Raw genomic sequence first — 25,982 nt, 5'->3', positions numbered from 1 at the left:
AAAATATCTAGTTTCTAATATCAATCTTCGAATATTTTATAGAAATAAAAAATGCTATTAATTAAATATAATTATCTAATAGTAGGTAGGTACGACTTATTTCTATATATTTAAATAATATATACATAGAAAAATAATTATGCTTATAAATAAAGATAATCAAGCAAAACCTAATTGTTTAAATCACAAATTAACATAATTTATTCCAAAACGAAAGCTTACAAATCGAAAAGAATTAATCATTGCAAGAGACGTTCAAATAGAGGATGAGTTCAAATCACCCATTAGCCCGCAGAACACTTAATTGCAACGCCAGTGGGCCGCAGTTAGGCTTTTGACGCGGCAGACAAACGCATATATCGTGACTCCGGCCAGTAAAGTCAGTTTGTTGATAAAGTCAATTAGCGGTATCGAAGTAGGGACCCGTATCAAATGATTCGGGCCCACCCTCGCGCCTGTCGCCGTATCACCGCGCTGCCATTGGTCCGGCGTCCCGCAGGGGAGTGGTCTCGGACCGCTACTTTTTTATCACATTTTTTCCGACCATGCGTAGGCGATCGCAGACACTCCGCTTTATTCTCAACCAGTCGATTGAAGGCGTCGGTGTGTCATAGTTTATTACTTTGTTGTGTTCGAGACGTCACGGGCTATCATGTAAATTGTGGCGTTTATTGACGGCAATTCGTTCGTGTTCGCTATCTCTACTTCGTGCCTACTAAGGACTTTATCGTTCGTTTCTCGGAGTTCGTTAGTGCTAATTGAGTGAGGTAAGTGCTTGTCAATTACAGTATGATTATTTGCACGTAATTAAAAATATTTATACGTTTTCTATTATCTACTCCGATACGCAATTGGCGTTTCAGTGATACGGCTAGTGAATTATTCTCATAAAAAATTAAATACGTAACATAAATTATTTTGATAATTTTCACCATTATACATGTTCCTAATGTTTTACAAGGGTTTTATTTCAACATAAAAAACGTGTAACTATATATTAATCGTTTTAACTAAATGTACGGCTGGGTTTTTAATGACTAAAAATTTACCGGCATGTTAAGTCATTTAGACATGAGTCTTAGATCTTGTGAGAAAGACATTAATATGTTAAGTAATATAACAAATTTTGTTACAATTCCATTTCACGCCCTCCTGCCGTCTCACTAATTATACATAACAATTACTATTAGAATAATGTCATTATTTTGATAGCGTAAGAACTGAGTTCCATTAATCTTTGCTTACAACCAGCTCACTGGACGGCGCCCATCATTTTTTAAAGTCAAAAAAGGCATAATGTTTGATATTTTAAAGGCATTTGCATAATTAGGTGAATTTTATTGCTTTATTGAATTAGGGCCGATGTCAGACCCAAAATTGAAACCAGCGGGGGTCCTTGTGTTGTTAATTTTGTTTATAGCTTGTATTATGGTCACTTTTGAATGTTATTCCCATATCTCAAGCTCTATAAAAGTTTTTAGATATTGTGTGGACCGACAACAATAGAACTTTTGTGCTTGATCTTATTTTTATATGACTTTTATAACACATCTTGACTATTCAAGACGCCATTAATTCATCTATTTATAAATCTCTTAAAAAGATGTTGGTGCAGTGTGTTGGTGCATCGGAAGACATAACATTTTGGAAAATTAATGATTACACACGTGGAGTTAATGGAAACTATAATGAATTTTATTACGGAACAATGATTATGACTCAAAATTTATTTATCGATACACTCGTAAATACCGACGGCACTTGGTTATTACATATAAACATTGCAACAATTTTTATATGCCCACATTTAGGTTGAACCATAAATTCAAGCTCAAACGAAAACGATGAAGTATGAGTATACCAAACATAAGATTATCTTTAAATACTCGTAGGCATTTAGAAGGAAATTTGTAATCCATGCAAATTTAAGGCAAAAGTAATTTTATGAACGACACAGTACATTTTTACTAGATATAATTTTTTTCGTGCAATTGATTTAAGTACATTTAAATTAATACAGATACATACAAAAATTAATACAGTGATTAATTCCAAAATAAATGCTAGTTTCTAAACCTATGTTATGAATATAACATATAAACCTATGTTATGAATTATATTACCCACAAAAATTTAAAAGTCGCCTCGATAGTCGCGTGTACCTAGCGAGAAAAATGATATTCACAAAACTTGTTAATAACTTAAAAATAACAAACTGTAACATAAACTCATCAAGTAGATAACCTATCTACTGTAACTGTACCGTTCATAAATAATACAAACGTTATTACAAACGTACATATTTCATAAAAGCAAAGCATATCTTTCAATGATCAACACAATTTCAACGCATTGTATCGCTTATAATTCAGAAATGATAATTACCCACCTAGATATCTCTATTGCCCTTTGATGCGGTCTCACGTATCGCCTTACTGTTCACTAAATTGAGTTCTCACATCACAATAGGCCCTGGAACGAGTGATTCTAACCAATTTTTTACTAAAGGGTTGGCCGATCTCAATTCGATTAACATTACCAGCCTCATAGACCTCCCGTCTTGCCCCCGGATTGATGAGATTGCTTCCACGGCGAATCAAATTCCGAAGGTCAGAGATCTATCTATAATGGCCGCGATAAACCCCTCGCGATGACTTGCTGATGCCTCCGGAACGCGAGCAGCATTGTTGATTGTATTAGACTTAATTAGATCTTAATTAACATTCTGATTTCTCATTACACGCTACTCGGAGCTACCAGCGGCGTATGTAATAGGAAAGTCGGCTTATACTACGCGATTTATATCTCCTTGTGTTTTTAATTGTGATCTGATATTTTTTGTTTCATTATAAGTGATGAAATTAGGCTAGATTTTGTGAAGATTGATACTACTCCGTGATTAGATGTAATGACCTATAATACTGATACATTTTTTATTGGCCCGCCGGTGATTATTTTCTGAAATGGCTTATGGAAATTGAGAAACATATTTTAATTGAGTATTAGTATTCCCGTGAAGGGTCTTCGACGTCTCATTTAATACCTTTAAAGTTTTTTTGTTGTGTGATATTTACCTAGTACATTATAATGTCGTTAGCATATTTTTCAGAATGCGATTCTATTAATTATTCAGATGGAGGAAATTGTGTTCCCACGCTGACACTATTACCTATCATTTCTTCAAGATAGATTACTTCAATACATTTTAATTTTTAATAAAATATAATCGCAGTATTCACTTGTAATTAGTATAATGCAATTCTGAGTAAAACACCTTTAGCATAATCGCCTTTATTTATTCCGTTATGATTATACTTTTCTGAGAAACTTAGTCATACACGTAATCTATACTTACAAATAAAGTTTGGCAAGTAATTTGCAATATCTTATGCTTATTTGCATTGGAAGAAATATAAGCCTATTTTTTTAAGTACCTAAGTAGCTACTGAATCATTTCGGTTCAGATAGTGATTTATACAGAGATTGACGTCATCTACTACTCACAGTAACTTGATAACATCTAAGGATTTTGTTACTTAGGTCCACACGGGTGGATCCTAGATTGTGTACTATATTTTTCCTAATTCCAACTCTCCTTATGTCTGCGTCTTTTCCACTGCTCCGAAAGACCTGGAACATAGGTATGTTCGACTCAAGTAGGTACTCGGCCACGTGGCTTTTGGTGCATTCGTTACTCATTCCTTATTATAGTTCCTTCCTTAAGTTTAATTTATCATTTAAGAGTACACACGCAACAAATAAGTATGTTTACTGTACACTAAGAAACCCATAAATAAGGAAAAGAGGCAATAACATTTCCATTACTATACTGCACATAATTCAGGAAATGAAAGAGCCTCATAAACGAATGTCCTACTCATTCCTAAACTATGCACCCGCTATGTAAATCAAGAAATGTGTACAACCGTTGAAACATTTTAGACCTTCTGTCTTCCAGAGAAGGTCAAGGCTATTTAGTAGACATCCGTCAAGGGACAATGAGTCAGGCACGTTATCTTGCGCTCAGCGATATAATCCAGAGCGCCATTAACACTTAAGCCCGCACCTAATGGACAAAAACGCCTAATCCTTGCTTCTTGGACGTGCTGATAAACTGGGCGAAGGATACGTCCCAGTTTACGGAAGGTGTTTACAGAAATGTTTGATAAAGTCTCTGTTGCGCGTTTTTTTTTTTATAATATAGTAGTAGACAAGCACGCAGTTCACCTAATGGTAAGAGGCTTCTGCAGTCCATGAACATCTGTAATCAACCCCGGACAGGATTAGATATTCCTCCTGAGGTCGGCCACAGATGCGCCGCTACTCCTGATGACTAAGCTGGAATGTCTCGAAAAAATATGGCTCCCTTACCACACCCTTCAAACCAGAACACAGCAGCGTTTAACACTGCTGTTATGAAGCAGAAATAGGTGTGGCGGTGGTGCCGCCGGAGTCGAAACACAAAGGGTTCTACCACCTTCATAAGCTCGTGTAAGCTTATAACGTATATTTATATAGGCACATTTGTTTTAGGCTACATTATTTCTTATTTTCGCCAACGCTGATATTTCTAAATATACTTTATGTTGTTTACCAAGTCCATCTAATATGATTAAGGATAAATGTTATTTTAATAAATAGGTAGGTACCTGTTTTCCCTATAATTTTAATCAAATAATGATTCAGGCTATTTACTAAGCTTATTAAATTTCATTTTCGTGATAGTAATACTAATTAAATCCAATGAATGTTATTTGGACGTGGCTGTCGATTGAAACCGCAATACTTTAATTAAGTTGGTATATGATAACATTATCAATGTAATAGGTAATGTTGTAGAAATTATTTGGTGCCAACTGCGGTCCAATTACGTCATTGTGTTTTTAATTTCAATAATTTAACTATAATCTAATAACTAAGTTAGCCCAATCAGAAATATGACACAAAATTCATGTACGCAAATTATGACACAAATATTAATCACTTGCGTACATATGACCTATTCGTACTTCCTCCTCTATTTTTATACCTACTCATAAAATAGATTAATAAAGGAAATTTGGCGAAAATTTCAATGTGGAAATACCCCGGGCACATCTATTTCTAACTTATAAAGTAATGTTAAGCGTACCTAACTTCTCAGGGTAGTAATGCGTTTTGGCCGACGCCACAGACTCAGAACTCCAAGAGTACTCATATTATCTTCACTTGAACTACAAAATAGAATAGCGATTCTGTTACTACAATTTTATAAAATAAAAGATATAATCGACATGAGAATAAAACCTTCAAGATTTTAATCCGTTCATTTTTTGCTTTTGTATATATAAATACTAGCTGACCCGCCAAACGTTGTGTTGCCATATAAATGAAAAAAATGTTAAAGGTGAACAACCCTTATATAGGAGTATGAAAAATAGATAGTAGCCAATCCTCAGACCTACTGAATATGCATATATATTTTTTTTAAATCGGCAAAGCCGTTTCGGAGGTGTACGGTAACTAACACTGTGACACGAGAATTTTATATGTAAGATTATGTTTATCACTTGACATTTATAGGTACAATTTCTATTCCTCAAAAATAGCTCTGCCAGTGGTAATAAAAATAAAGTATTTTAACATAACACCTTGCAAAAAGCAATTGTCAGAATTTCCTTTTTAAAAGCACTTAAGTATTGAACAAAAGAGGATATTGCAAATGAAAGTGGATGTAATTATTCAAATGTCAGGTGTAAAGAGGGAAAATAAATTAGCCGCGAGTGCAATAGAACAATGAGTATTAAAATAATGTATAATAATACAATACATTTATTTAGAAAACCAATTTAGGTAGTTACCTAAGAATACAAAAGAAAGATGTATGGGAATATATTTATTTTATTTAAAATTTAAAAATAAGGCTGTAAGGAAGATCATTAATTTTATTAAAGAGTATAGGAATATTTTTGCGTTAATTCTTCTTTTTATATAATATAAGAGTAGCAGACGAGCATGCAGTCCACCTGATGGTAAGTGGCTTCTGCCGCCCATGGACATCTGTAATCAACCCCAGATAGGATTAGATATTCCTACCTGAGGTCGGCCACAGATGCGCCGCTACCCCTGAGGACTAAGCTGAAACGTCTCGGAAAAGTCTGTCTCCCATACCACACCCTTCAAACCGGAAAACAGCAGCGCCTAACACTGCTGTTATTAGGTAGAAATAGGTGTGGCGGTGGTGTGAATTCAATGTGTGTATCAAAAATACAAACAATTAATTAACACTTTAACACTAGGATTCCTTGTGTTGTAGGTACCATGGATATGTGTATGACATACACAAACACCCAGACCCAGAAACAAACATCTAAATTTATCATATCTGTCTGACCGGGGATCGAACCCGGGACCCTGTGCGCGTCAGACCGGTATTGTGACCGCTCCGCCACGCGGGTCGTCAAATTCATCATAAGACACAATATTGATTTCTCAAGGGATTTATTTTTTACTTAAAGATATTCAAGATAAAAAAAAATTAATACACCTTAGGTACCTCTACACTAATATTTCATTAGCAAGTAAATCATAATATTTCGAAAGCAAAGATACAAGACTTGAACTCAAACAATACTATAATTTCTTGAGTGAAAAATATTATTTCTCGAGTGTCAGAAATATCCAAGACACAAGAGTTGTGTCTAATGGGTCACTAAAACGGACGTAATCCTGGCAGGCGCCGTGTTATCGTAAATCCTATTATTATGCTCATTCGAGCCCTTATCATCTGAGAGGATTATTTGGAAGCTGTTGCATGTTATCTATATTTTTAATTAAATAAGATTTTAGGCTGATCTTCGTCGTTAGTGGTTGGTTATACGTAAGCGTATTTTTGTGGTACAATTTGGAAGAAAATAACCATGCATTTCATTTAATTTTACATTAAACAAAAATCAAGGATAAAATCTATATAGTTATATGTGTCACTGTCATTGAGGACTAAGCTTCTTACTTAGCAGGTATGTCTATGTAAAATTTAAAAAAAACAATTGACGTCATGTTTTTAGAAGCAGCAATATGTGTGAAAGTACTTCAACTTCACGTGCTACGATTTTTACAACCATATACCTAGGTTCTATTATCGGAAGCAGCAATCGGTGTGCAACTGCATAAGCCCCAATTTTTATAACCTTTACCATAGATCCTATGTGATAAACCTTTTGACCAGTTCGTGTTGAAATAAATGTTTTAAAACGCGTACATTTGTTCGATTTTTATCTAAATACCTACTTAGGAACTGACGCTAAATATTTTTGGCCTTAAAAGAACTCTATTTTACTCAGTTTTCATACTGATCTTTACGTGAAATCATCAAAATCGGTCGTTTAGTCCTTAACTACCTATATCTGCAGAAACCAGGCGTATATTATAACAAATTGTTATATGTTTATGTGGTCAAAAAATTCATAGCTTTTTACAAAATGACAATTATTTTAAAACGACCGATAAGCGCTTTATTTTGAATTTATTTAAATAAATAATAGAGTATTCTAGACTTCACAACATGTTTTTGTGCAGGCTTTACAAAATTATGACGCAATAAAATGTAGGCATGCGGCCGAAATTGAAATAACGTCGGAGTCATCCCCGCCTGAGCGTACATTAATAATAAATACACAGATAGCCCGCAGTTAATTTCAATAAACATATTTAGTTTAATTACATTTTGATTCCATTATGTGGAAATAAACAGATATCTAAAATTACGTCAGTAACTTTTATTCCAGCTGCAATGTGCATCTGTAGTAAACACAAGATGACATCAGAACTGGTCAATATGCAATCGAAGTGGACTAAATTGGAACGCCTCTACCCTTCACACACTTTAAATCAGTACCATTAGTACGAGTTTTTTACGTTTTTACAAAGATGACTGTTTTTGTATTTGTTTACGTATTTGCACATACATTTCCAATCAGCGCCCCAAGCGGACTGTATCAGACCACAGCAGCGTTTATTTGCTTGTATAAGTTTGAGAGTAATGATTCAAACAATCAAAAATCAAAATTGGACAATCAAACCACTATGAACACCTCACATATATAGAGCAGACATCTTTATAGCCTATCGTCAATGTTAGAATCATCATAGCTGCCACAATCGAAAAACAATTACATTAAAAAGACAAGTCAAACTTCTAATTTACCTTAAGCTTATAAAAACAGTCCATTAAAGTTAATACAAATCTTGGTTAAATGGTAACTGCATTGGTTAACGATAAACAGCAAGTAAGCCGGAACGGCCACCTGCGCCGCGCATCTGCTCAATCGAATCGCTGTACGATGGAACTAAGTACATGGGGCCTACTACCATCTCTTGAAACAATATTATTTTAATCGTTGAAATTTCGTACCACGACCTCCTTAAAGTAAGGTTTTTATAATATTACAATAAGCTGTTTTGTATGAGTCGGTCGAAATTATTCATTCTTTTTTTGCAGGAAATTTAACTTTTTAAGCAATACATGACAATTTCAGTTGGTTTTATGCGATGGATAAGCGAAAATGAATAAGGGATGTCTCGTTTCCTCTTGTAAAGGAATAGACAATTTACTCATTCTTTTATATCACTCGGCCGGAATAAAACAATACTGTTTTAAGGAGGCCATGGTACGAAACAAAATAATGTTGATGCAATATTGAAATAAAACTTTTTTGAACTATGATGGTTTCTAAAAGATGGTGGTAGGCCCCCAGTATTCATGCAAATTTATTCAATTCGTTGTAGGTAAAACATTTTTACGCTTTTTGTTGTAATAGAAGAGAAAAACACTTGATACGGACAACCTAGACAATAATAGATGTATTTAATTCCTAATGTGATAGGAATTCTAGAAGCTATAAATGCATTCTTATGAGGATGTTGAAACTCCTCATTGTGACTAATTAGTTAGATATAAGAACTAGGTATAATTATATAGTCAGAGATATAGATATGTATGCATAATTAAATCTTATATATAAAATTCTCGTGTCACAATGTTACTTACCGTGCTCCTCCGAAACGGCTTTACCGATTTTCACCAAATTTTATATGCATATTCAGTAGGTCTGAGGATCGGCGACTATCTATTTTTCATACCCCTTAGTGATAAGGATTGTTCACCCTTAACATTTTTTTATTTATATGGCAATACAACGTTTTCCGGGTCAGCTAGTAATAATATAGGATGTTGGATAGTTAACTTCAAAACAAATACTTTAGTGATTCAGTATGCCAATGTACTAGTATGAGGTGTAATGTAAGGCGTTCCAACGTTCAGATAGTCACACAACTTTCTTAAAAGGAATAGTAGGTAATTCATTGTGTGTATCTAATCCATAACATGATCTATATAGATCGATAGTATATTATAGCGCCACTAGCTCCCACATAAGCATATTTATTTCGCCTTATAGAGTTAAAATTAGTACTTAAATAAAAAACTCATCCCTCTTTCTGCCTGCCTCTTTGTCTCTCCCTAACATTTAGTAGACTTTAGATAATAATACTCATTTCCCGCTTCTGAATTTTGGCCCTAGGGTAGCCACTAGCTATGTTGAAGTGTCTAAAAAGTCTAGCCACAGTCTCTACCTATAACTTTTGACCTATCAAAATAGCATTATAAATAACCATAACGTTCGTAACTTGAAATTTCTTAACGTTTTTTATTAAATGTCAACTTTAATAATACAAACATTAAAGTACATAATTATAAACGTTTTGAAATAAATAAACGAGTTTTCACACCAGGGTAGTTATTGTCAGTTCACGCCTGACCAGGCAGACGTGTGCCTTTGCCAAATTGTCATGGACAAATTCTAATTTTCATTTGTTTAACGACAAAAAATCGGCCAAGTGCAAATCTAACTCACCGACGGAAGGTTCTGTACATACCAGCAAGTAATCTGTTTTTTATTTGTCATCAAAGCGGCTACAAAAGTACATATACTCGTAATTTAAAGTGTTAAAATGCAGGTTTCTTGTATTGGGAGGGAATAAATATTTTTTAGATTTCTTAGTTTATCAATGCTAACCGCATTAGGGCCACGTTTGTTTCAAACTACTGGAATTTAATTTTAAGGGCTGTAAATTAAAATTGTAAGGCAGTGATGCCAATATAAAGCCCTTTTATTTAGGTTTTAATATCTAAGTAAATAAATTATTTAGTGAGAAAGTAACCTCTGTAATATAAACTCTTATTAATTTCTTTACCCTTATCATTGATACAGTATTGAGATAGGCATAATCAAAGTGACCCTTTAAACGTTCTATTAATTTCAAAGAACCCTAAAATCGCTATTTTTCGTAAAGTGAAATCGCTGCAAAAAAACAAATTCGTCGGCGTCGCCGATGTTGAGAAAAAAATTGATTAAATTAAATAAAGCAATCAACGAGTCGCTTTTCACGGTCCAACGGACACTTCAATATAATATTAACCATTGATCGAGTTTGCAGAGCGCGTAATCGCCACATTGGCAGGTTTTAGGGTTCCCTACCCAAAGGATAACAATGGAATCCTATTACGTACTAAGCTTCCGACTATAACTAGACTCTATCTCTTGAACTCTTGAAGATAGACTTTTGAAATTATAGAGTAGGTATGTGTAATACTGGGTGCTATAACAACTGATATTAAAAATAAAAAAAGCTTGAAAATTAATGGAGGTTGCCATATTGGAAGCCATTATTGTTACGTTTATCGCTTCATCTATATCTATAACCAAATAAGTAAGTAACTAACCATATAGGTAGACAGCTGAAATGTTCACAATGAATTCACTTATGCATATAGTTGCATAGTATGCTGCCATGGTAACAAATACTAAAAATACATGAAAATTAGGTACAGACCCCTCCGTTTGCGCGTTCGACTCGCACTTGACCGATTTTTTACAATTGAGTTAACTGTTACTACTCAAAGTTCGTTTGCCTGTGTTGCCATTACCGAAGCGTTAGGTAAACAGACTTTCGTTTTGCAGGAAAATTAAGTTTACAGCCAAAAAACATGATTGGATACTCTCTCTTTAGATTTGCGCATACAAAATTCTAAAATATAATAAAGAAATCCTTTTTTGCGCGATTCCACTCGATTCTGTAATTTTATTCGAACAATTCCTCGCTTTTTAAGTGACTTACGACGTGTTATCTAACTGTAACTAAATATAATTCGTTACCTGCTTTTAGTTGAAACTAAATTTAAAATGACAAAAAATAGTCTGAAATTATAAATAAAAAGATCGGACTTTTACTATGTTTTATGTAAAAGACAATTGGAATAAAACCTTTAGTATTTTTTACTAGGAATATTTTAAGTAAAGTCTTTAAAGTGTGTACCTATCTAAGTCTGTTTTATTCATCACTAAAAAGTTCACTGGACATTGGCCTCTCATTAAAAGTTAAGAATTATCCATGATCTCTTGTATAAATAGAGAAATATTATCTTGTCTACCACAACACATGTATAGCACGATAAATGTGTAAGTAGGTATATAATTACGTATATATAAACGAATGTTTATGTGTTAGCCTCATCAATAAATAGTAGGTAATTGGTGCCTCATGACAGCAGTGTTAAACGATGCTGTGTTCTGGTTTGAAGGGTGTGGTAAGGGAGACATACTTGTCCGAGGCGTTACAGCTTAGCGCTCACTGGTAGTGGCGCATCTGTCGTCGACCTCAGGTAGGAATATCTGATCCTATCTGGGATTGATTACAGATGTATAGGTGGCAGTAGCCACTTACCATCAGATGGACTGCACACTCGTCTGCTACTCCTATATTATAAAAAAATGTGTCTTACAATGGGGAATCATAATTCCTTAATTGAATACTTGTTTCACATTATTGCATAAGATATACTTCATTTGAGTATACAATGACATCATCGATAATAAACATTAATCATACCTAATAATGCGAATTAAAGTCAGTACTAGTCACTAAGCGATATATGTTACAACACGGTGTCACTCATTTTCCTTAATAAGATAAAGGGATAAATTATACATACTATCCTCATACTATAATACTTAAATATAGAAATTAAAATCAAAAGACGTCTACGTACGTTTTAGTATACATCTAAGAAGTTATACTTCTTTGGTGTAATATAAAAATATTTTTTTATGGATTCAAACAAATTTTAACCGAGGAAACGACGAATATACGAAAGATAATAGTACAAATAAATTATATTTTACATCGGCGCGCGCAACTCCGTCCCGCGCAAAAATGTACTTTATGCTACAATTACATTTATTTGAATAGAATTATTTATTTAAATCTTATCGAACAAAAATCATCATATCAAATCAAATAAAAAAAAAAAAATAGGTAAACAAATAAATAATGCGTGTATATAATTATGCATGTATATAATTATGATATAAAGACGCTTTTATTTAATTCCGCTTTTTTTACTTTATTTATTTTAAACGAAATCTTATTCCTACTGACCCGACCACACGCAATAACTTCATTTCTCGGATTGTAGATCGTTGCTCACTAATCGAATAAATTCACCGTTAAATTAGCACTTCAATGCAATTAACTGTCGGTTAATTGGTTCTCTGTCTCAGTTCAGTAATTAGCGCTAACTGTCTTTGAACCAAATGTACTCTAATTAACAGTTGTTTAATTAGAGAAGAATTTCTTTAGTACGCTTTTTAGTTCCTCGTTGCTTAGGAATGCTATGGTTTGCGTAAATAAATATTGAAATCCTTTTTTTATGCCATTGAAATAGCAAAGGGGAATGTAGTCCACCTGGCATTGAGTGGCCATTGCCGCTCATTTACGTATTTTACCGACAAATAGGATACGAGACGTTTAAGGTCGATTACAGATGCGTTCCCGCTAGTGAGTAATTTAAAATGCCTAATAAGTATAATAATATTTGCCTTACCACATTAGCATATAGGAAAATATGTAGGTATATAAGTTGACTGCCTTACCTTATAACAGTCGAAAAAATTATCTATCATCTTCAAAACAAAATAGAAATGGCCGCAAATAATTATTAATTCATTATTGTGTTTATAAAAATGATAAGAAAATAATTATTTCGAACACATACGACGTGGCTATCTAAATGGAAGGTAATGTCGTAAATTTGCGTAACGAAAGACGTAAAAGTCGAAGGTTATGACGATATTTGCCGACGCATTTTTACGTTACTATTAATATACGAGTAAGTGCATCACAATAATGCATTTAATGCATTTTCACATGACGTAGATGCAATAATTACTAGAAAATTTATAACAAGATTATCGACGCAAATACGCGTAACTATAGAAGTATACCGACATTGCGTATTTTACTTTTTTCTATACTTTATGGTGCAGAAAAAGTATCTGCGTGAACCATAGACGCATTAAACGCAACCAAGCATACAACCCGTTCATGCGAAATTTTCATTATACTTAACCGCCTTCCAATTTAATATTTTTACAAACAAATAAATCATAATAATGAGACTTTCTGTGTTTTTTAAACGCATGTCTATTTGTTTGAAGAAAAAAAAAACATAAAAGGAGTGTTTTGTGTGTGTTGGTCTGTCAATTATTTTTCTGTTTAGGCTATTGAAAACGGTCGGTGTGTTTATTAATTCAATTTTAAGACAGATGGCGATACAAACTACATTATAGGTGAATTTTCATACCAAATATATTTAGGATAAGATCTTAAAACATTTAATTTTTCTTCTTTAATAGAACGTCCGTTTTCCATTCTATTTTCGTTTCAAACCGGTAGTATTTTAATAAAAAATATTCTAAGTAATAATTTGCAATCACCTACGCCTACGCCTATACAAATAAATTTAGGTATTTCATTTTATTTAAAGATAACTCTATTTTTAGGTGTGACTAACTCGTTAAAGTCTTAATTTAATAAAAAGCAATTCTAATCTAATAGTAATTTTTTGTCAGCCTTAAACAGACACTTGTTTAGGTCTATAATAAACTTTGTACTCTTAATTTAAATAATGGTTTAAGTATTGCTATTTAAAAAGCAAATTAATATGATATCGTCATTTCAGTGTAAATTATTTTTTATAAACTTACATGGCAAAAATACATATTGAACTCCAAAAAGTAATATATGTCACGTCCCGTAAATTTTCATAACGAGAAATTGACATAGATTTTGCCATAACCATTGTACGTAAGGGAAAAATTCCAAGTCAATGGAAAATTTTAATATTGGTAAAACGTAAATATTGGTGGATGGAGTGAATGACGGACAGATAGGCAGACGAACATATTAATTATTTTAACCATTTTAGAGGTTTTTAAAATACTGTTTTTGTCAATGCACTTAAAATTAACAGGAAATGACTACGTCACATTTTGACAATTATGATGTGGTGACAAAAGACATGATATTATTATTGTCACAAATTACTCATTCCCCTGCAGTCAACTGCAGTATGTACAGTAAAGGCGCTTAATTTTATTATTTTTTTATGAAGTTGCCAAAAATATTTTTGCATTGCAATAAAATCTTATGCAAATATATTTCTTGACCAATAAAATTAAATGTAATGTACGATGGTAATTATGGTTGAATATCTTTGTTCTATGAGTATAATAGACCACCTGACTCCAGTTAGGCTTGCCCGTCTGTCACTATTTTATTAAATAAAGTAAAAGTAAGAGTTTTATTCAGTAAGTTATAATTTTGGCAGGTATTAGTAGGTACTTTTAAAATTCAAAATAGGCCAAGTAGTATTCGCCTTTTTATAATATAAAAGTAACGAGCAAGCATGACCTCTACCCTGAGGACTGAGTTGGAACGCCTTGGATAATTATGCCTCCATTACCACACTATTCTAAGCATAACATGGTAGTGTCGTCATTAGGTAGAAATAGGTGTAACAGCGGTTCTATCGGAGTCGAACTACAAAGGGTTTCCTTCAAATAGGTTATTCGCTCATCACTTGCACCGCATGGTATGGTGGTAGAACTAAAGCGGACGTGCATATTGCAATTTAGATGGGGAAATGCGATACAATGTTTAATTGTGCCTGACATTTGATTGCCTCACTTTCAGGCCGCCGGAGTTATTTTTATTAATACCGCAAATGACCGCGTCCTGATTCACTTTCTTTTTTATTTTCATTTGTACTACAATGTATGTAATGACACGTTTGTTTGATGTATGTTAATATGTGGTTCGAAAAGTGCGATTATATTGTATTTTGATTGTATTTATTGTTCGTGTAAAATAATTAGGATATTTTTACCGTGATAGTAGCAGGGCGTAGGCGCACACCATACAGCAATTAGCAGAGTTATAGATAGGTACATTTATCTTCCTGTTGAAGAAATATTAGAAGTAAATTATGAATCCAATTTATAACGGTTTTATTAATAAGAGGAAAATTCTACTTATTATTGCTACTTCCTATATTTTTTTCTAAGTAAAAGAAAATGTTGTGGAATCAGTGGAATATGTCATTAATTAAGAGTTATCACGTTCGAATTCTTCATATTAACGTTGTCACAAATTAAACGTTTTTCCCTTTGTTACAGATTATCAATATCACAATATACAAAATGGGAGTATCTGAACCCGGTTCCTCCACCACTCCTGACCTTCCCCACCACGACCCTGAGCGGCCAGGGTCCGGCAGTGGGCTGGACGACGAAGATATCCCCCGGAGGAAGCAGAGGCGCTACAGAACCACCTTCACCAGCTACCAACTTGATGAGCTGGAGAAGGCTTTTGGAAGAACGCACTATCCTGATGTTTTTACAAGGTAGGTTAAAAATAACTGTAAATTCTTTTAATGATTTCAAAATAACTGCCATTTTATAACCTGCTATGCGTAGTTGCCCTTTTTGGGATTATATTATAGGGGTTACTTGAACAGTTAAACCAATTTTACCTGACTTGCAGGGAAATATTATAAAGCCTTAATGGATGTTTAAATGGGTTCCTTAAAATTGCACTATTAAACATATTATATTATTTTCTTTCTTTCTTTCAAAATATTAGAGTTTGATTTTTACAAATGTAGTTTTTTCTACTTTTTATTTTCGATATTAATTTATTTTGTTTGTTATAGGGAGGAGCTGGCAATGAAAATAGGCCTTACTGAAGCTAGAATACAGGTAAGCATTTTAATCATTTCAATATAAGCTAAAGGACACATATGAAGCATTTTCACTTAAACTGTATTAAATGTCCAGTGCATTACTTGCACGTACAAAAAATATATTCAATAAACCAGTAAAAATAAACGACGCGACTGAATATTGCGCAACAAAACACTGACGAGAGTCGTGTGCCGAAAATATACGACATTCTTTATACAAAATCAGCGTCATTACCATCTTTGAAATGAAAGCGCGGGTAATGACGACAAAAAGTATTCAGCGATGTGTTACGGACAGAACGCGACCGGCACATCGTTTGAGCTGGGAAATAAAGCCATAGATGATAATGACGTAAAAAGTTACAATGACGAAGAAATCCGACATAACGCGAATGAGCTACGTGACGATATTCGCGGGCGTTAAAGGGTCTTAATCAGCTCAATTATGTCTCATAAGGGAGGGCGCAAAAAGCAAATTGTATTAGCCCATTCAGAGGTATCCGGACACGGTCCTCTTTGGTTACACTGTTGGTCGTAAGCAGTAATATCGGGACGGGTATCCGAGGAATGACGATCTGTGGGATTTAATGGATATCGTCCAAGAAAACACGACACTTGTAAACATTAAGCATACACACAAGAAACACAAGCACAATAGAAAGTAGCTGTGTATAGGTAGGTATATTTATATTTTTGCACTCACTCAAAATTATAGTTAGCTGCTATGTAACATTAACACATACTGATTAAAGTTAAACGTACAAAAAAATGTCACTTACTTGTTGGTATAAAATGAACACATTGAAATTATAATAAAATAATTAGTTACGATACGTCTTATATGAATTAATTTCGTATTCACCTAAATGATGTATATCTAAAACTGATAATTAATATATTAACTATTAGGTAAATATTAATTAACTTTTACGATCAAAGTTTCGAGAAGATTAAATCAGATCTTTGTAGTGTTTAGATAACGACAGGCTCGAAGCTGGGAAGGAGTGAAAACGTATTTTACAAAAAATCTCTGGTATAAATCTGAACGTTTGTTAAACCCCTTAAATTAGTGTAAAACACTTTGAGTGAACTCGGCCTCTCAATCAACATGAAATCTACACGTCTGAGAGTTATTTAAAAAAATATACGAGTAGTTCAAAAACTATACCACGCAAAAATCTGATCCTGATGAGGACAATGGGATAGAATTATTAAAATCGTGTATTGTCATCGGTTCTTGATAATTGTTTAAAATTTTATATTAATCGGACCGTTCAAAGTGGGTAAAAATCAAAGATTCCGTTACATACATACATACGGGTCAAGCTAATAAAAGCGTGGTAAAAAGTTGGCCAGCGCAGTGGACTTTGCCCTAAAACCCTTCTTACTCTGGCCGAATACCAACAGTGGAATTGCAATGGGTTGTCGACGACTTTCATTTTTTAATAGATAGTTACAATAATAGAAATAATTGAGTTTCACGTAGTTATTCATGCGAAGCCGCGGTAAAAGCGTCTGTATAACTTGTAATAACATAATTACTACAACCTAAATACATATATTTGCAAGTTACCAAAAACGTACAAGTATTTAAACGATTTACACACTAAGGACCGACTGACGGTACAATGGGTGGCTATTGCTACATGACCATAAATATAGAAACCCAATAACGATCAATTACAGATAAATAAAAACCAACCACGTTGGAAACTATTCAGACATAAACATTAATATTTTTCTCACGTCCACAACACATATGTTTCATCGCTGACGAGAAACGATTAACTAATTGAAAAAGAACGATATTTCGAAGGTAACGTCATCCAGCGCTTTTCGGCAGTCATACTGATAGCGCTTTAATCCTCCCTTTTACTACGTAATACAGGAAGTGTTTTACAAACTTTTATTTATACAGTAGCTATGAAAGGAGTAGTAAGGGCGTTTCCATATTTTTTTTGGGATACAAGACATAAATCATTAATAGGTGTTAATTAATTCGAACTGCAACCTCTGAGCTATGTTTTAAAGGTGGTAGAACCCTTTGTGGTTCGACTCCGGCGGCACCACCGCCACACCTATTTCTACCTAATAACAGCAGTGTTAAGCGTTGCTGTGTTCCGGTTTGAAGGGTGTGGTAAGGGAGACAGACTTTTCCGAGGCGTTCCAGCTTAGTCCTCAGGGGTAGCGGCGCATCTGTGGCCGACCTCGGGGAGGAATATCTAATCCTATCTGGGGTTGATTACAGATGTCCATGGGCGGTAGTAGCCACTTACCATTAGGTGGACTGCATGCTCGTCTGCTACTCTTATATTATAAAAAAAAAATGTTATAATTACTAATTTAGTATACTATTTATGGGTTTTATATTTACTCAACTAATTTTATACTTATCAAGACAAAATTGGTTTGAGTCCGTTAAAAATAGTATGTGTAATGTATGTAAATCTGAAGTATAATGTAGTTCAGGAGAACATTAATCAAACCGTGTTTTAGCCAAAAATATCTTACTCGCTAGAGACTTTATCTCGCTAGAGATATGCAAAGTGTCTTACAACCCTTATACGCATAATCATGTCGCCATAATAACATCGATTAACGGGACATTTCCATTAAATATCACGAAGGAGACTTTCTGTTTGTAAAATATTAACGGACATCAAAAATGTAATTAAATTTGTGTACAGGATAATTGAGTACATGTTTTTGCGAAAATAATCGAGGTTAAAATACGTTGATCCCTTCGAAGCCAAATTCGAATGTTAGTTATTTTTAAGGGAATATAATCGACCACTACTCCAATCTTTAATTGTCATGCTATAAAAATATGTGATTTTGGCATCTGTATTTTTAATTAAGGTCTGGATGCTTACATACTTTTATGTGTATTTAAAAATAATAAATATTCATAGATTTAATAATTAAGAACTTTTTGTGTTACATCTAACAAATAATTATAATATACTATAGGTAATTTATGTGTGAATATTAAATGTATTTTCTGACAGTAGGTAATCAATAATTCATCTTACTAATTATCTACAAGTTTTAATTGGCACCACAATTACCGCGGTATTAGATTAAACAGTTATAAAAAGCGCAATTATTACTTGTAACTCATTACCTTTGAGTGTTTGTATTATATTAATTAATCGTTGACAGCTCCTGTAATGATTATTTCAAATATAATACAATATTAATGACTGCTAGTTATTCACGAGCTGTGCCCCGCGGTTTTAACCGAGTTTGTCTGTGTAAATTTCGTGGACTTTCGCGAAAGTCTAATAGTTTTTCTAAAACAAGAGTTGCCTAAGTTACTCCTTATAATATCTGGCCGTCAGAAAGTCCCTTCAAAATCGGTCTAGCCGTTTCAGAGATTAGGCAGAACAGACAGACAAACACACAGACGGACAGACAGACAATATTTTAATAATTGTTTGTATGTTATTAGTACTATATTTGTTTTTCACATTACAAGCAGACACTTTAATTTTATTTCTATACAAGTATAATTAAAAGAAATTTTAATTATTTTTTTTGCTATAAGTTAATTAAACATATGAGTTTGTATCTTAAATACCTCAAATGATAGTCACCTTCTTGCACACAAATCGAGTTTCTGAATATGGATTGCAGAAATCAAAACTTCACTATTCCATATTTGTCTAATTACTACATAATAACACTACATTTATCTATGCCACGTCGATTTGTATAATTATACTATTTAAGGAAGTGTTTGTAAAATTATATATTGAAATAAAAAATAGTACAAAAAAGTATAGAAGTCAAAACAGTTAAGAATGATATGATGATAGTATTATTAGTAGTTAAACAACAAATTATCAAGCCATTGTAGTCCTGCTGGGCACAGGTCTTATAAAAAGAAAGGTTTATTAGGGCATAGTTTACCATGCTGGCCAAGTATGGATTAAATTTTACTGTACTTTTAAACCTGTTTATTCTTTACTAGCTGACCCGGCAAACTTCGTACCGCCTCAAAATTTATTTATCAAATATATTTTATATAAAATATAGCCTATGTTACTAGTGGATAATGTAGCTTTCGAATGGTGAAAGAATTTTTAAAATCGGTCCAGTAGTTTTTGGGCCTATTCATTACAATCAAACAAACAAACAAAGTTTCCTCTTTATAAAATTAGTGTAGATAGAAAACAAATCAGACTATATGCCTAAAATACTTTTTTGATATTTTCCTTCACTATTAAAGTATGTTATTATGTTAGTATAGTAAGGATGATATTTTTAATGCGCGCATAATATGACTAACTTCGAAAAATCACATCTGGGGTTAAAACCTGGGACCCTCACCATGAGAGGCCAACATTAATACACTGCTATTATGACAAATAATTTCCTTACATTAGCCTGTAGGTATTGATTTGTCACCTAATGCGTTAGGAGTTCCGGATTCAATTCCGAGAACCAAATATTTATGACACATAATTTTTTTTTTCGTAATGACTAGACATGATAATTCTAAGTGTCTACTAGTGTAAAAAAAAATTGACATAGCAATATTAGTATTAGTATGTAGGTTTTTGTAAGTAAATAGGTACTACAAAAATACCTACAAATATATTTTTTTTAAATAATTCTGAATGTATAGTTGGTATGTAATTTAATATGTAACAGATATATTTATAGGAGACAACGGAAAGATATAAGAATATTAGTAATATATATAACTGTGTTAAGAGAGACATACCTCAGGGGTAGCGGCGCATCTGTGGCCGACGTCAGGTGGAAATATCTAATCTTATTTAAGGTTGATTACAGATATCCATGAGCAGTAGTCAATTACAGAATTACATTATGGGTAAAAGGAGTTAACTACTTATATTTCAAATATTAATTATAATAGTATTACGTTGACCTAATTTTCATATATACTTGTGGCGAAAGTAATTACTGTTGATTATAGTATAATTATCCAATAACGGACATTCCACATTTGAACCTTGAAAGTGGTAACACACCTGCATCCTCTGTGAGATTTAATGCAGGTGTAACGATGCAATAAGAAATACAAGCACTTTTAATTAAAGGAACATTTTAAAGTCGTGTTCAATATGGTGTATTATTTTTAAAGTTTTATGAATGAAAAAAACATTGGAACAATACAATTCAACACACGATAGTTATGTAAGTATATAAAAAAATAGCCTCTATTGTAAGTAAATTAAAATGCCTCTTTTTTAAGTTACCTAATGCAAATAATTTTTATATTTTATGCAGATATACAAACACATATTTAAAATGGCCCTTATTTTACAATTATACCCTATGTAATCAGGCTCCTAGATTTCATTTATTCTATGATAATATATTTAAAAAATAAGCCACGGTTTTCCAATCCAAGCCACAATCAACCCTTTTATGTATACTGATGAACACAAACCTCTAAAAAACATGTTTTGCCGCAATCCTTGCGATTTAATATGCATATTGATAACTCCTAGATTTAATCCTTCATTCGCCTGCAACATCCACGAAAAGATAGGATATTTTAGGCTCATAACAGTCATATATAAAACCATATGAATATTCATTATTATAACCATTATATAGCTAATAGTTATAGCCATTGTCATAATAAATAACAAGACTCTATTCGACGTCGTGGGCGCCTCTATCATACCGCTGCGGTAAAATTAAAAGAGTTGCCAAATTAATACTAGCAATTTATTTCAATTTTATCTACACAGACATAATATGACACCCACGCGAAATAGGTATTTTGTTTTATGTAACTTTTATTTTCTTGATAAATATTAAAACGATGGAACTTAGATAGGAGATAAACATATTTCTATTTTTGGATTGTCTTAGGACATTTAGATGTTTTTAAATCAAATAACAAATCGTTGGTGCGCGTTAACATACCTATTAAAACCGCAAATTACTTATTTGAAACAGGATCGAGTAATGATTAAAGTTTATTAAAGAAAACTCGGCTGTACTCTGGTTTAAAGATGTAATCGGAGGCGTTCCAACGTAGTTTTCATCGGTAGCACTGCTGTGTGGCCGACCTCAGATTGGACGCTATTCTTATCTGCGATTAATCAGATATCCATGGACGGTAGGACGTTACTTCCCTTCAGGTGAACTGCTTGCTCATTTACTAGTTCTATATTATAAAATATAGTTTCAATTTGCCTTAGGTGGTAAGCTTAAAAAACAATAAATGTAGTGTCATGTCTATGTGGCTAAGCTCGAACGATGCGTAATTTAACTTTACACACAATTACTTAACACAAGGTGGGCTTCACCTTTATTTTCTATTTAAACCGCGTGAAAGGGATTATTTCTGACAAAGACCCACACCATTAATAAATTGAATAGAACTCCTGGTATTTGCATTATAATTAGGCGTAAATCCTTATAAATGCATACTAATTTCTTGTCTGTCTTGCAAAGGTTAGCCAACAGTCAACTTCGCTGGTAATTGGGTGATATATCAACGTCTTAACGTGATTGAGTGCAGTTTTTGCAACTAATACTGGTTAAATGTACGCTATCCAAGCTCTTTCGCGCTATCCGACCCGATAACGGTTTGGATTGGACGTCCTTATGTCTAATAAGGTCACAATTGTCAAAAATGTCATTTGATTGCATTAGTGCCTACTACAGTATGCGTAAAGAAGGTAATTTTTGGAAAAAGGAAGTTTAAATATTGGTCATTGTTTTACGATGAACCACTCCTCTACTCCTTCGATCATACATCATTTTATTCTCCTACGTATAGTTAAATCATTTAAAGATGATGATTTGATATTACTTTTATATTTGGTAAAAGGATGTACCTACAATACGTACGGATTAAAGTGTAGATTAAATAGAAAGACTAATCTTGTCGAGGCAGAGATTGTGAGATGTCTTATTACGTCGATATTGCTCCGATTTTGACAAATATAATATAAATACAAATATAAATATAAGTAGTTCCAGCTCCACATGTACCATTAGGTTAAGTTTATCATTATAAAAAACATTTTTTTAAAAGATGTGTGTTATAGAGTTTTTTTCGCCGCTTCTTCTCCATAACGAAACACCTTGTGAAGTGGTGGAAGTTGTATGGACATTCAAAATGTGCTCTGTAAAGAACCTATATTGAATTTTAAAATATTGATTTGATTTATACTTGCTCCCTTTGACCAAATATTTATTAATACGCACCCATACAAATTTTGCTCCCGACATATTGAAATAGAATCGAATACTACTCGTTTCCATACGGAGTATGACAAATAACAATACCGGCATACCCTATCTGAATTGTATTAGTATTTTATAGAATCGGAACGGACAGTGCATAGTCTCTTAAGGTCTTAATTACTATTTTCTATTTAACTGTCAAGTATTGATGTTTCGATTGAAAGGTGTCAGCATAAGCTTGTTAAACTATATTTGGCGTGCAAATTAATTTAGCAATGCCTTTAGAAATCTGAAGGGCTAAAAAAAGTATGAATGAAATCGTATGTATTGAGATAGAAGTGGGTAATTGATCTATCAAAGGTTATTTCGCAAATTACTGTAATTATATACATATAGTTTAGAAAAATACATAATAATTTTCTTAATTTTCAAATTAATATATGATCTTTCAATTCAAATTCGATGAGCTTACGTTAGCGACATGAAAAGTTGTAAGTTAAATATAATATTAGTTTATTACTATTTGAAATCACGTAGCCCCATCCCTTTTATCCAAACGTGGAAGCGACTAGAAGCCATCTTAATATTATTTATTACATTTATGCTGTATTTTCTATTAGATTAGAAATTCAAAATGTTGTTTCTTTGTCAAACAGGTATGGTTCCAAAACAGGCGTGCGAAGTGGCGGAAGCAAGAGAAAGTGGGGCCACACGCTCATCCGTACAGCGGGTACCTCAGCGCTGGGCAACCGCTACCCACGCCCGCGTCGCTTTCAGTGCCGCCACACCCCTTGTCGCAACTCGGCTTCGGGCTACGGAAGCCTTTTGATAGCGCACTGGCATCATTTAGGTAAATACACACATACCTACTATACTAAATATATATATATAGGAAATTTGAATGGAGTAATATTAAATCCATTTTAAAATAGGTGATACTTGTATAATGCGTTTTTCTATAGTATTTTATAAGTACTTTGACCTTTTCAAAATAGCCTAATTGGAACAGTTATTATAATAATATGCCAATCCATACCTATTTTATTTGTTTTATAAGAAACACAACAAACAACGAAATTTATACATAACTACGTATAAATTTTGTTTATTTTTTCCAAACTATATAATTATATAGTTTGAAAAACTAATTATAATAAGTACGGCGTAAATACAACTATGTAGTAAATTTACAAACTATAAAATACTATAATACTATTTTAACGTCTTTTTTATAACTATAGCCTTGTGAAATATAATTTAAGTTAATAATAAAATGTCTTTCTTTAACAGGTACGCAAACACGCCTTTATTCGGAGCGCAGTACCTGCCGCCGCTGTCCCGTCCGCCGCTCTTCGGCGCCCCGCTATACGCTACCTCGCCCGCTCACTTCCACTCTATCTTCGCTAACTTAACCGTACCCGAACCGCCTCGGCTGTCACCCGAGCATCCCCGACTGTCGCCCGAAGTCACCCGATCGCCAGCGCCATCTATCTCGCCGCCGATATCGCCTGGCAGTGAAAGTATCCCGCAGCCAGAGGATGTTAGAACTTCAAGTATTGCGGCGTTGAGGCTAGCGGCCAGGGAACATGAGTTGAGATTGGAGTTGTTAAGGCAAAGAGCTGATCTGATTTGTTGACTATGATTGACCTTCCCATATGAGAAATAATGGTAAATGTGAATTTTATATGCCTGTAGGCAATGACTTAACGACTAACTTAGTTGGTTAGGTTTGATCGCAATCTCAGTGAACGGTAAGCGAGAAGCAGGCTAGCTAGTAAGCTTGATTAGAAGATGCCTCATTCTTGCCTTGAACAATTCCAGTGTATATGTATTTCAGCAAAATGGAAATTCCATTAGATATTTAGTTTAATGTACGCTACAAAATATTTAGGTACTAATTTTATAATAGGTAATAATTAAATGTTAATTGTTTTGATTTTGTATTGCTGTAAATATTGTGTAGGTTGATAGTTAGATGTATTTTAAAAAAATGTGTAAAATATTTTTAATTCGCAAACAGCTGAACTCAAAGTGTGATGTCAGATTGATTCGTGTAAAATAATTTTACATTTAATTTATGCACTGACATTATAAATATATTTAATTTTTGCTATCACAATATTAGCTATTATTTGCTAGATCAAACTTCTCGAGTATAGACATTCTGTAATAACTCCATTGCATTTTATACCATCGACAATAATAATCATTAAGGTTACATACTTTGCAATGGATTTGGTACAAGCATGCAGCTTCACTCATAATCATTTAAACAAAATACTGTCAACTACAGCTGGAGCAAAATACTTAAGAATCGTTAAAAAATAACTGCTACAATATAAATAATTAACTAATAAGTTTGTAAATAACGTATTTATATCTTTTTATTTTAAAAAATCAGTTAATGTACTTAAATAAATTGTGTATTAATAAATTTATTTTCTATAAGGTATTTGTTTTTATTTCAACCTGTGTTCAATTTAAATACAAACATTCATATGCTAGATACTGGCGTCTGAATATTTGTATTTTTTATTATTTAAATCTGCCCACTAGGGAATCGAACCCGGTATTACACGCAATACATGCACACAATACAAAATAATCGCAACATAATGCGAAAAATATTACTGATTTTACACAATACTTCAAAAGTACCTCTCATTATAAAAACTTAATAGCA

At 33.2% G+C, this 25,982-nt stretch overlaps 1 protein-coding gene across 1 annotated transcript; it reads left to right on the top strand.

Moving 5' to 3' along the window:
* Nucleotides 1-562: 562 nt before the first annotated feature.
* On the top strand, nucleotides 563-25,747 carry LOC140748202 (homeobox protein aristaless). The gene is made up of 5 exons (XM_073080956.1): nucleotides 563-767; nucleotides 15,555-15,781; nucleotides 16,091-16,136; nucleotides 23,956-24,149; nucleotides 24,590-25,747. Exons 2-5 carry the CDS (start codon nucleotides 15,579-15,581, stop codon nucleotides 24,933-24,935), a joined length of 789 nt encoding a protein of 262 aa, XP_072937057.1. The 5' UTR covers nucleotides 563-767; nucleotides 15,555-15,578; the 3' UTR covers nucleotides 24,936-25,747.
* The last annotated feature ends 235 nt before the right edge of the window (nucleotides 25,748-25,982 follow it).

This window comes from Epargyreus clarus, unplaced genomic scaffold, assembly GCF_041222505.1.
Source record: "Epargyreus clarus isolate Ecla_fem2 unplaced genomic scaffold, WU_Ecla_fem_2.2 ptg000015l, whole genome shotgun sequence".
In the NCBI taxonomy this organism is placed as follows: domain Eukaryota; kingdom Metazoa; phylum Arthropoda; class Insecta; order Lepidoptera; family Hesperiidae; genus Epargyreus; species Epargyreus clarus.
The sequence above is the reverse complement of the archived record's forward strand: the minus strand, read 5'-3'. Positions and strand labels throughout refer to the sequence as shown.

What these genes read in the sequence shown, in the direction of transcription:
- LOC140748202 (XM_073080956.1), top strand. Translation starts at nt 15,579, where the DNA reads ATGGGAGTATCTGAACCCGGTTCCTCCACCACTCCTGACCTTCCCCAC. An exon ending in TTACTGAAGCTAGAATACAG is followed by an intron (nt 16,137 to 23,955) that starts GTAAGCATTTTA and finishes TTTGTCAAACAG; the next exon opens with GTATGGTTCCAAAACAGGCG. An exon ending in AGCGCACTGGCATCATTTAG is followed by an intron (nt 24,150 to 24,589) that starts GTAAATACACAC and finishes TTTCTTTAACAG; the next exon opens with GTACGCAAACACGCCTTTAT.